Source organism: Oryx dammah, unplaced genomic scaffold (genome assembly GCF_014754425.2).
Source record: "Oryx dammah isolate SB20612 unplaced genomic scaffold, SCBI_Odam_1.1 HiC_scaffold_7, whole genome shotgun sequence".
Taxonomy (NCBI): Eukaryota; Metazoa; Chordata; class Mammalia; order Artiodactyla; family Bovidae; genus Oryx; species Oryx dammah.
In genome coordinates, this window is record NW_024070191.1 from 21,621,457 (window position 1) to 21,635,128 (window position 13,672).

Below are 13,672 nucleotides of genomic sequence, written 5' to 3' on the forward strand. Positions count from 1 at the left end.
TTCTACTATTTCACTGGCTTTCTTTTGAGGTCAGAGCAGAGGGTAGAGGCTAGGACTATCTGAATCTCTTGCCTTTCCTCTTCTACTAATCCCAGCCTCCCAGAATGTAAAGAATATGTCTTTCCAACCTACAGGCCTGCTCATTATCTAAGAGTTTCTCCTTTGTTTTTATATACATTTTTTTTCCCACATAGAACTTGTTCTTCCATCATGATAAAATCAAGCAAGACCAGAGCAACTGTTGCTTCCCAGCCTGCTTTCTACAGATGTGTTGGTTGATGAATAAAATTCTGAATTTTTTGTGATACTTCTGGAAGTATAGTTAGAAAGTTCAAAGCTGAACTTATTTTTGCCATTGAACTTACAGATTTCCCTATTCCAATTGTAGAACTCATTACTTGTCCTTCTATAGTCATAGTTGTGAATCCTTGGGTCAATCGCACATGGCCCCCTTTTCAGTATCTCAAGAAAAAATTAGTCACCAGGTCTTGAAAGTTGCTCTTCCACCACACTCCTCTCACTTATTACAGAGTTGTGTGTTATTTCTGACACTCTGTCAGATAGCTCTGCATAGTACTTCTACCAGATTTTCCTTAAAGTGTAACTCGGATCATTTCAAGCCATTGAGCTATTCAAGAACTTTTTCTGTTCCTTCTCTTGGAGGCTATTGTATAAATACATACAGATTCCTTAGCTCTACGCTCAGGGCTTTCCTTTCTCTGACCTCAAAACGTACTCCTAATTGTTTTCACTCATGATATTCCATTAGCCAGGTTGGGTAGAATGCTATTTCCTGATTGTGACCAGAATGGTCAGTTCATTCCTCCCTCTAGGGACATCTCTTGTTGAAACTCCAAATTCTTAAGGTCTTTATCATAGTCAGTCTCCTCCATGAGAAATGGTGTACTCTCCAACCAGATGTGAAATCTCTTTTCTTTAACACCTATCAGTACTCTGTTCTTACTATTTTTATTTTTTGTCTCATAAATATTATTTGTGCCCTGTTTTATCATACTCGTGAAGTATTATTTTCTAAAGAAAAGGACATAAGTGTTACCCATGATTAAAATACTGAGACACCATTCTTACTTACACTAGTTGATCATTAATTGCTTGTACAAATGTGAGCATTTATACTAGAAATATGTGTATAACTGTCATGTAAAATATCATTAGATCTCTCTGCAAACATTAAGTTGTTTTTAATAATCAGGAAGCAAGTGTAATTATGCCTAATAAATAATTAAAAGTGTTAGTGCATGAAGAAAGTATAGGAGTTATTCACAGATGAGTCCTAGTCTCTGTTAGACTGGAAAGAAGCTACCAGGTCTTTTACACTCCTCTTTTCCTGTTCATTTTACACAGAGCCCACTATATGCATGCCAATTGCTGCAATCATTCATTAAGTAGATTCAGCCTCTCATTTTCCTTAAATCATCACGGATTTGAGCTTACTGTTTTCTCAATTTAGGCCTAAGAAAATTATGGCCAGTTATTCATTCTCCAGTTAACCTAAAAGTGAACTATATTTCATTGCTTGTAGGATGGTATGGGAAATCTGAGAGTCACCAAGAAGGGAATCCGACTTGAAGGTATATCTGAGTTTCTACTTCCATTGTATGTGAAAGAAATTCATTCCCGAAAGGTATGTGATACTGGCTTTGGCTTACTGTAAAAGATAATTTAGAGGTTATGTTTTAGCTTGAAATAGGAAGACAAAAACCCCTTAACTCTTCAGTATGCATTTAGTTACTTTATGCTAAGACTTATTTGAAGAAATCAAAACAATGAAGCAATTGAAAAACCCGTGGAGAAGGTTAGTTTCAAACTGATAAATTAGAGAGCCTTTTTGAATTAAACTGCAGTGTTGCTTTTGTTAGTCTATAAAATATGCCCCTCTGACATTAAAAATCCAGTTATATTCATTCCAAAAGGGGCATTTAACATATTTTGAGTAATTTTTGCAAGAACCTTGGCTTGAATAAATGATTCTAACTCGATATATTATACATCTTTCAGCTTTAATGGACATGCATTTTTTTAAAGAGGTGACAAAAAGTCTTAGTACAGAAATTAAGTTTATTTCTGGATCTACATTATTTAAAATCAGTAAGAATATTTACTCATTCAAATGTGTATGTATGTGTGTGTGCTATGTGTATTTTATCAGCTGGCAGCATGCTACAAAGCAAAACATTATAGCTTAATGTTGCTTATTTTGGCTTAAGTGTGTTATTTCTCAAAAGGTAGTATCTTTGGTACATCAAAATCTCACTAGACTCTTTCAAATGTAACAGGCACTCCCCTGGGACAAGTGTGTATGTGTGGAAATTAATTTAATAAAACATAATGATTAGAAAGATTCTTATATAAAATATGGAAATATTATTAACCTTATTTCATAAATATCAAAGTCTATTTTAGGCTAAAATAACGTTTGAATATTATCAATATAATATATTAGCAAATGAGTTGCACAGTAAGCCAAAATTTTATTATCTGCTTCAAGGCTATTTTTTCCCTTAAATATCAAAGTGAACACAGAACAATGGATTCTTTTCTATAAAAATTCTAAATAGGATAATAATATTACATTTAACTTTTATTTTGTTATGTGTGAACCGCAATGCTTCCTAATGTATTATATATACTATAGTGACTGCTACTCTGGGTAATGGAAATTTTTTATTAAAATTATTTTCTAGATTTTGGTCAGAGAATAAATAACACAACAGATCCGTATGCACACCTGACCTTACATGAATAAACAAGCAAAACCAATTAGATTTAAAAGTTTGGTGTTGTTCTTTTTTATTTTTATGAAAACTGAAAAAATGGCATGCTAACACATATTAGCATCTTTCCTTTGATTGGAAGTCATCACCACTCAGTTATTTTCTGATTCCTTCTTGTGTTTGGCACTATTAAATAATTTCATATTTGAAGAAATCCAAACTCATACATGAAAATAAAAAATAGTACTTAACACAGGACAAAGGTGAGAGTCATCATAGGCAGGAACATCTTTGAAAATATATCCTATTGATAAATCCAGAGATGACCCCCTCCCAAAAAAAGATTTATTTTCAAAGCCGTTTTAGATCAATTTGGAGTATCTTCCTTAGAGTACGGTGTAGAGAAGGATTCTCAAGGTCCCTGTCAGTAGGAGGATCAAAAAATTTACCTTCTCAGTAGGAACATTTTTGAGAGTATAGCAACAGGTGTAAACAAGGATTCTCCTAAGAACCTGTGATGTATGTTCACTGCATCTGTGGACGAAATAAGAAGGAATTTAATGTTATAGCATTTAAATGTGAGGTAGTGACGGATGGGCTTTCTAAACTTTATCCCTGGGAAAGTTCACAAGCACTTCTAAAACCCACCATATTGATTGAAATCTGTATGCTCCCTTTCCCATCCCCAGCCCTGGTGCTTCTCCTCTCATTATCCTTTACCTCTCAGTACCTGTGAAGTGTGGTACCGCCTAGGCAGGAGGGAGCATGTTCCATTAGCAGTCAGACTGGAGGTCTGGTTTGAGAACAAAAAAAGAGACTCATTTACTCCTTGAAAATGTCTCTACCCATATGCCACAAAAATAAATATTTAAACTAAGGAGAAAAATATATCTTTTATAAGCAGCCTCCACATTAAGACTCTCTTACCCTGAACGCATGCAGTTGTTTTTTTCTCTGCCGTAAAGTTTATGCACTGTTTTAAAAAGTCAGCCACAATGTTCCTGAGTCTTCATTTTCTTATGAATAATATGAGTTTGGTAGAAACTGATCAAAATGCCTAATTCTTAGGTTAAAAAAGAACACAAAATACTCAGTAATACTTGTAGAGATGAGATTTTACATCATTTTTTAAATTCCACCATACATTTCAATTTTTCTACACATTTTCATATAGTCAAATGTTTTTGTGATAAAGTGTCAAAGTTCCTGTAGGTAAGATAAGAAAATCTAATAAATTCAAAATGTAATTATGAAAATTTAATTGCATGAGAAAAATAGAAGTGTATTACAGTTTTGATTTGTGCAAGCTTTTTTCCGGCAACGTTGATCTGTGTGGATTGCCCTCTTTATATTTAGCCAGTATTCCTCTCTGAAATTTATTTTCTAGTTATGTAGTTATTTAATCCTGTATAAAGGTAGTACATTTCTATTGGTCAGAAAGTGCAGTTGCCCATAGACATAAGCACCTAACCTCCTAACTTAATAAATCATGGGCTGTTTCTACCCTACAAGCTCACAGGCCCTGTGCTCACCACCAAAATTCTATAGACGTTTGAAGTTCTGTTGTTACCCAATGAAGTTTACTCTCTTCTTCATGCTTTTAAGAAAACAACCTTTTCAAGTGGTTGATCATATCAGCACACACAGAAAAGCATGTTGTATGTTTAAAATATCTTAGAATTCAATGCATCTTCAAAATTAACATTATTTTCATAGAGTAGGTACTCAACATTTGTGAGGTTAAGTGTATAGTTTTCTTTGGGTACAAAATATTCAAAGAATATGGAATTTGACCTTATATATAATATTCTGAATGGGACTTTAATGCATGCAGTCTAACATTAGGTTAAATATTTAAATGATCGGGAATTTAAGACTTGTATCACGAGCTTTTTAATGTAATTTAAATGTTTCTCAAGATTTCAAAAATTTAGAGTACTGAGACGGTTAAACTATCTACATTTCACTAATTCCTACTGGAAAAAATTTGCATCATGAGTTCTCTAGGGCAATTTTAAATATTGTCCAACTTCACTGTTCGAGCAAACTCGGGGGGATAGTGATGGACAGAGAAGCCTGGTGTGCTGCAGTTCATGGAGTTAGACACGACTTACTGACTGAACAACAGCAACAATAACTTCATTTGATTTTAGCTGAACACCTCTCTTAGTTGTTTTTTTTTTTTTCCCCTGTTTAAGGATCCTCAGTTAAGCTGGTACCTCACCACTGCCCCCCACACCAGCATCCTGCATGACAGGCAGATAATTGTGTCGGGGACAACTACCAGTTAATTCCAATTCCAGTAACTCCACAGCAAAGCAAACAAATGTGCATTTTTCAGGATTCCTGCATTAGCAGATCTATGAGCAAGGTTCTACCTTCCCTTTACTTCCAGTCATTTCATTTGGCTTCGAAGCTCTGATGCTAACTGGGTTCTTGGTTGCAATCAGATTTTCACCTCCTGTGTTCTCTTTAGAGTTCAGACACAAAGCCATGGGATCAGGCAAGTTCAACACACCTCTCTCATGCTTACACAGCATGATAATCTCCTGACCCTGTGTTCCTCATCTGCCCTGGAAAATCTCTACTCAGGTTCCTTTCTCCCTTGCAAAACCAATCCATACAAATAGATACCTCTAAGCTTCTATAATCTTTTTGTTATTAGCATTCTTATCACTGTTATTTCACATTCAGATGTTTAATGCAGATGGGGCTTATTATTTTACTCTAGTGTCTTATTTAAGTTAAAACACACACACAAATTGTCCCAAAATCTTTACACTCAGAAAAAAAAAAAACAGTTAATATTTGGTGAATATCATGACAGTTATGTATAGATTTGCACAAATGAAAAGATCAATATATTGAGAGACATGTACCTGCTATTTATAATTAGTATATTATACATAATTAAATGAAGAAATAAACAGAAACAAATTGGAAAGAATTGCTGACCTTAAATATTTTTTCACCATGAGAAAGCTTTTTCTCTAAACTTATCTTTATGGTTAAGAATAAAAGATGATGAATACCATTAAGAAGCTGGATGCATTAGCCCCATGTTTTAATTTCAGACAGTGTTCATTAACTCCCTGCCGTGCTATTTGAGGTGATTAGCTTTCCTCCAATTTGTCTTCACCCCTATTCATTTTCAGGTTTTTCTTTTTAATAATTATATACTTAACTTTGTCAGAGTTCATAATATTTACATTCTGTTCTGCTTGTTTAATTGCTTTGGCACTTTGGTCTTAATTTTACACACAGATGGCTGTCAGTCTCACCACCAGTCCTTCTTTTATTATGGATTACCCAGGACTGATTTTACTATTCAAATCATTCTTCCTGGCTTGTATTTCATTGTTAATTAGTTTTGTTTGTTTGTTTGCTGTTCCTTGAAATATTTCACGAGAAAGGTTTCTGTTGTCTTTATTCTTTTCTGGAATATTACTAATGGTTCATCTCTTCTTTTCCTGTTACCTCATTGATCTATAAAATTCTAGCACCAGATATTGCCAGTAAAAGTCTCAGGAAAGCCTGGCATTTTTATCCTGTTGATGCCAGGCGTGTTCTGCCTGGATGCCTGATACATTTTTGCTATTTCACTTCTTTCATTTCAGGGACCTTTTCTATATTACATCACTCAATATCATTCAGTTCCATTTGTTGAGGTCTTCAGAGAAAGCAATAATTCTTATGATCTTTCTTATCCTCTGCAGCTATCATAATTTCTCTAATTATTTTAAACATTGTATGTTTTCTCTGATAGAAGGAAGTTATTATCTAGAGTCTTTCTTCTATGCCATTAGTTTATTTTTCTCCATATTAATTTTGCCTCTGCTCTATCTAATTCATGTATTTTATTTACAAGGGTGTTGTCAGAATTTGCCTTAGGTCCATAGTCTTTTAAATCTTTACAGGTTATTTTCTTGTCTTTGAGCTCTGGTTTTATTAAAATCAAAAGTTTTCAATACTAAAACTGGCAGCACTTTCCTTCCCTAGTTTGCATCATCCCTAATGAGCCTCTCCCACATTTGAGGTAGAGAATTACTGTCTAGCAGCTTTGTTTCCCTGGAGACATTGCTAATGGGAAGGGGCAGCCAAGGTGTGAGTAAATGCCTGTACCAACCAGACTTGGACTATCTTAGTTCCATGGGAGTTTGTGGCCCTTTCTGCCTCTGTAGATGTCTTCCAATGACATATACAGTCTGTTTGTTTGTTTGTTTGTTTGTTTTTCCCAGTACTGTCTACTCTACCACCTTCTTTCCTCTATCCAAATTAGTTGATTTGGGTTAAACTTTTCTTTATATTTTCAGAATATATCACCATTCCTTCATTTCTTCTGGGATATGGGTGAAAATAGGTCAGGGAGGCATACTATATGCTGCTGTGAAGTAATCTTTCTTTCCTTGGCTTTCACTTTTTCATGTGTGTAGCATACATTTGTATGAATAAATTATTGGCTGTTCCAATAAAATTTTATTTTTAAAAGAAAAAATTATCATTTTATTTGTTTGGTAGTGAGAGAGTTTTTGAGACTTTTCTATTTTGATGTATCCTATTAGGTAGGACCCTTCCTCCATCCCTCTTTCCTTTCTTTTTTTTCCCTCTTTTCCTTTCTCTCTCTGTTCTCCTTTCTCTTTCTCTCTCTCTCCCTCCCTGCCTTCTTTCCTTCCTATGCTCATTTCCTTCATGACCAATAGCCCCCAGTACCATAATCTGAATACTCCATTTTTTCCCATCACTGATTAAATACACCTTTCCTGATATACTACATTACTAAATGTGCATAGATTTACTTCTGGTCCCTCTACATGTTCTATCGATATATTTCGACTAAAACTAAACTGTAACTTTAAGGGACTGTTACACCAAGTTCCGTGTTATTGCTCTTTTTCAAAACCTTTTGACTAGTGTGCATTTTCTCTTCCAAAAGAATTTATTAATCAGCTGTCAAGTCTCATAAAAGTTTCAGCTGTAAACTTAATTATGGCTACATTTAATTTGATAAAATTGACATCTTTATAGTTCTGAGATTTTTCTGTCTAAGAATATGGCTTCTCTCCTGAATTTTTTTTTTTTTTTTGAGAACTTACTTTGTGTTGCTCAGAAACATTCTTTAACATTCTTTTTCATATAAGCATTACAAGTTTGTTATCAATCACTTTATGGTTCATGTTGCATATGGGGATGAATTTTCCATTACTTCTTCCCTTTGCCTTTGTGCTTGTGGAGAAAAGCTGTGCCTTTTGGTGTTGTGAATGTCAGTTGGCCATTTTCTTGATTTTTTTTTTCATTTATATTATATTTCAAATCATTTTTGTGGCTGTTCAGACAGATAATGGATTTTAATACAAGTTAACATTCAGCATAGAGTAGATTTCTGAAGTCCAGTTCCTGGCTTCAAATCCTGTCTCTGTTACTTAGTAGTTGAGACTAGTTACCTTATTTAACCTCTTTGGGTCTTTCTTTAGTCATCTGCAAAATAAAGTTTATCATAGCCCCTAATATTTTTAGAGACTAGATAGAGTATTGTGGTTATTGTTAGGAGAGATAAGAGGTAAAGCCTTTACCACAGAATCTAACATGAGGAATAGTATTACTTATTATTTTTAATGAAAGCCAAATACTATACTAAATGCTTTAAATATTTTAACTTATTTAATTCTTACTATGTGATGAGTATTGGAGAAGGCAATGGCACCCCACTCCAGTGTTCTTGCCTGGAGAATCCCAGGGACAGCAGAGCCTGGTGGGCTGCCGTCTATGGGATCGCACAGAGTCGGACACGACTGAAGCGACTTAGCAGCAGCAGCATGTGATGAGTATAATGAGTAAAAACAGTATATTTAGAAGTAACAATTTAAGGATTTGCTGTTACTGCTACTGCTAAATCACTTCAGTCGTGTCCGACTCTGTGTGACCCCATAGACGGCAGCCCACCAGTCTCCCCTGTCCCTGGGATTTTCCAGGCAAGAACACTGGAGTGGGTTGCCATTTCCTTCTCCAATGCATGAAAGTGAAAAGTGAAAGTGAAGTCACTCAGTTGTGTCCGACTCTTCGCGACCCCATGGACTGCAGCCCACCAGGCTCCTCTGTCCCTGGGATTCTCCTCCAGGCAAGAACACTGGAGTGGGTTGCCATTTCCTTCTCCAGTGCATGAGAGTGAAAAGTGAAAGTGAAGTCACTCAGTTGTGTCCGACTCTTCATGACCCCATGAACTGTAGGTAGCCTACCAGGCTCCTCCATCCATGGGATTCTCCAGGCAAGAGTACTGGAATGGGTTGCCATTTCCTTCTCCAAGGATTTCCTAATGCATTGCAAATGGGATATAAGAATAAGAGAGATCCTAGTATAATATCAAGGTTTTTTCTTCTGAGTAGTCACTATTAGCCAGTTTGGGGCAAAGCAGGGAGTGGGTGTAGATTTTGAGCACAATTTTGGAGCTATTAATTTTGCCTACTAAAAGAGCAGGCAATTCAAGTTAGCAAGATATCTGTGTATATTTCATGTTGAGGAATAAAGACTCAAATTAGAGACATTTTAATATCAACATTAATATCCATTGCTATTATTATCTAATTTAAATATATGAGATCAAACAAAAGTATCTGTGAGTGTGGATAGAATATTGGATATTCTGTCTATGTTCACTATAATCCTTTACCCCAGTATTGAAGAGTTTAGAAAGAAGTGTAAGAACCAACCACAGACTAAGAAGGGGAGACTGGTGAAGTAGGAAGAAAACCAAGAGTATGGTATCCTGAAAGGAAAGAGGTTGATAGAATGTAGAACTGTTTCTGATGGGTCAATTAACAGGAAGTCTGAAAATCCATCCTGTTATTAGCTTGTTCAGAAATCAATATTTTCCCTCATATTTTAAAATATTTATCAATGTAATATTATTTCTCTTAATTAATATATTCAGTGAATTCCATGTAAAGATATCTAAATGTCAAAGCAACAACCTTGTGAAGTGAGCAGAGCAGATAACTTTATTCCCATTTTGCAGATACTTTACCTCAAGACTTAGAGAATTTAAATGAGATGTTCAAGATCTGAGGACTCAAAAGTGAGCCAGAATTCACATCTCAAAGTCACTGCTTCTTGTTCTAGCCACCTAGTTTTTGTAAAAGTTTCTTCTACAGGTGATTCTGTAAATTGTAGACCTGCTATTCTAAATAAATAATTGCTGTAAATATTTATAGTCTGACAACACTAGAAGTAATAGGACTTTAAGTTCCTCAGTTTTTTTTTTTTTCAATTGAAGTAGAGTTGATTTACAAAGTTGTGTTAGTTTCAAGTGAACAGCAAAGTGAGTGAGTTATGCATATACATATATCCACTCTTTTTTTAGATTTTAATCCCATACAGGTCATTACAGGGTATGAATAGAGTTTCCTGTGCTGTACAGTAGGTTCTCCTTAGTTATCTATTTTATATATAATAGTGTGTATATGTCAGTCCCTGTCTCCCAGATTATCCCTCTCCCCGTTCCCTCCTCGGTACCCTTAAGCTTGTTTTTTATGTCTGTGACTCAGTTTCTGTTTTGTAAATAGATTCCTCAGTACCGTTTTTTTAAAATTCCACATATAAGCAATATCATGTGATATCTGGCTTTCTCTGTCTGACTTACTCCATTCAGTATGAAACCTCTAAGTGCATCCATGTTGCTCCAAATGACACTCTTTCATTCTTTTTATGACTAAGTAATATTCCATTATGTGTGTGTGTGCGTGCGTGTGTGTGTGTGTGTGTGTGTGTGTGTGTGTACAACATCTTCTTTATCCATTCCTCTGTTGATGACCATTTAGTTTGCTTCCATGTCCTGGCTATTTTTAATAGTGCTGCAATGGACATTAGGATGTATATATCCTTTCAAATTATGGTTTCCTCCAGATATATGCCCAGGAGTAGGATTCCTGGATCATATGGTAGCTCTGTTTTTAGTTTTTTAAAGAATCTCCAAACTATTCTCCACAGTGGTTGTACCAATTTACTTTCCTCACTTTTGATAAACTTAAACCTTTTCTGTTATATTTACCAAATATCTACAAATGATTCATCAGAGCCTCTTTATCAAGATTACATTACATGCTAGTTAAGGAAGACTAGTAGTGAATACAGAAAAGGTAATACATTTCTGCAACTAAGTGCTTTTTAATATTTGTAAATTCAGACATCTTTGTAAAATCCAAAAAAACCTGAGGAAAATATCTGAATATAAGGATAAAAATAAATATATACATTTTAAGTGGTTCATATATGTCCCTCAGTTCAGTTCAGTTCAGTTCAGTCAGTTGCTCAGTCATATCCAACTCTTTGCGACCCCATGAAAGGAAGCACGCCAGGCCTCCCTGTCCATCACCAACTCCCAGAGTCCACCCAAACCCATGGCCATTGAGTCGGTGATGCCATCCACCATCTCATCCTCTGTCATCCCCTTCTCCTCCTGCCCTCAATGTTTCCCAGCATCAGGGTCTTTTCAAATGAGTCAGCTCTTCACATCAGGTAGCCAAAGTATTGGAGTTTCAGCTTCAACATCAGTCCTTCCAATGAATATTCAAGACTGATTTCCTTTAGGATGGACTGGTTGGATCTCCTTGCAGTTCAAGGAACTCTCAAGAGTCTTCTCCAACACCACAGTTCAAAAGCATCAATTCTTCTGTGCTCAGCTTTCTTGATAGTCCAACTCTCACATCCATACATGACCACTGGAAAAACCATGGCCTTGACTAGATGGACTTTGTTGACAAAGTAATATCTCTGCTTTTTAATATGCTGTCTATGTTGGTCATAACTTTGCTTCAAACGAGCAAGCACCTTTTAAATTCATGGCTGCAATCACCATCTGCATTGATTTTGGAGCCCAGAAAAATAAAGTCTGACACTGTTTCCACTGTTTCTCCATCTATTTCCCATGAAGTGATGGGACCAGATGCCATGATCTTAGTTTTCTGAATGTTGAGCTTTCAGAAACTTTTTCACTCTCCTCTTTCACTTTCATCAAGAGACTTTTTAGTTCCTCTTCACTTTCTGCCATAATGGTGGTGTCATCTGTATATCTGAGGTTATTGATATTTCTCCCGGCAATCTTGATTCCAGCCTGTGCTTCTTCCAGCATAGCATTTCTCATGATGTACTCTGCATAGAAGTTAAATAATCAGGGTGACAATATACAGCCTTGATGTAGTCCTTTTCCTATTTGGAACCAATCTGTTGTTCCATGTCCAGTTCTAACTGTTGCTTCCTGATGCATACAGGTTTCTCAAGAGGCAGGTCAGGTGGTCTGGTATTCCCATCTCTTGAAGACTTTTCCACAGTTTATTGTGATCCACACAGTCAAAGGCTTTGGCATAGTCAATAAAGCAGAAGTAGATGTTTTTCTGGAACTCTCTTGCTTTTTCTGTGATCCAGCGGATGTTGGCAATTTGATCTCTGGTTCCTCTGCCTTTTCTAAAGCCAGCTTGAACATCTCGAAGTTCACAGTTCACATATTGCTGAAGCCTGGCTTGGAGAATTTTGAGCAGTACTTTACTAGCATGTGAGATGAGTGAAATTGTGCGGTACTTTGAACATTCTTTGGCATTTCCTTTCTTTGGGATTGGAATGAAAACTGACCTATTCCTGTCCTGTGGCCACTGCTCAGTTTTCCAAATTTGCTGGTCTATTGAGTGCAGCACTTTCACAGCACTATCTTTCAGGATTTGAAAGAGCTCAACTGGAATTCCATCACCTCCACTAGCTTTGTTCATAGTGATGCTTCCTAAGGCCCACTTGACTTCACATTCCAGGATGTCTGGCTTTAGGTGAGTGATCACACATCGTGATTATCTTGGTTGTGAAGATCTTTTTTGTATAGTTCTTCTGTGTATCCTTGCCACCTCTTCTTAATATCTTCTGCTTCTCTTAGGTCCCTACCATTTTTGTCCTTTATTGAGCCCATCTTTGCATGCTATGTTCCCTTGGTATCACTAATTTTCTTGAAGAGATCTCTAGTCTTTCGCATTCTATTGTTTTCTTCTATTTCTTTGCATTGATCACTGAGGAAGGCTTTTGTATCTCTCCTTGGTATTCTTTGGATCTATGTATTCAAATGGGTGTATCTTTCCTTTTCTCCTTTGCTTTTCACTTCCCTTCTTTTCACAGCTATTTGTAAGGCCTCCTCAGACAGCCATTTTACTTTTTTACATTTCTTTTTCTTGGGGATGGTCTTGATTCCTGTCTCCTGTACAATGTCACGAACCTCCATCCATAGTTCACATGTCCCTCAACCATTGGTCAACTGATAAAAACACTGAAACTGCCAGTCTCACTACTGAATAGGGTTTAATAATCCTAAGCATTAAACTTTGCAGTTCACAAAACATATTTGTACATATTAACTTATTTAATTCATACTGCTAAATAGGAGGAGATACTGTCTTCATTTGCAAATGCCAATTTAGCTGTCTCAAATTGTCCAAAGAAAAATCTTAATACTATGACTCAAAAGTAAATTCTCCATTCTGATTCATTGCTTTTAAACAATTCGTAAATGTAAAAAATATTCCATATTTAAAGAAAGACTATTTATTAGGTAGCTCTATAGATAGTCTGATTTGACCACTGAAAATGTTTCTTTGAAAGGAAAATTAAAACATTTGAGCTATCAGAAGATACGTTAAACTAAAATGTGTCCTATTGTCCAAATAAGAAAAAAATTATATTTCATTACCAAGATAAAATATTTTTAAAAACAATTCATAATATTCCTCAAAATAAGTTTTTACATATTATTCAGGAAATCTATATTGCTATTTCTGTGTTTGGCGTGCTGATCTAGACCCACAGAAGAAAGCACATGGATAATTTGAACACAATGAACCTTGTTTAAAAATAAGACAAAAAATGCCACAGTAGGAAATCCTCATTAAGCTAGGACACAGTTTGATGTTGTT

General features: G+C 35.6%; 1 protein-coding gene across 1 annotated transcript in view; it reads left to right on the forward strand.

Annotated features, from left to right (window-relative positions):
- The window catches only part of SGCZ (sarcoglycan zeta), a 1,114,082-nt gene that overhangs the window by 924,619 nt on the left and 175,791 nt on the right, over positions 1-13,672 (forward strand). Inside the window, exon 3 of the mRNA XM_040243171.1 lies at positions 1,544-1,645. Within this exon, the coding sequence (XP_040099105.1) occupies positions 1,544-1,645 (102 nt within the window). The remainder of the gene's footprint in view (positions 1-1,543; positions 1,646-13,672) is intronic.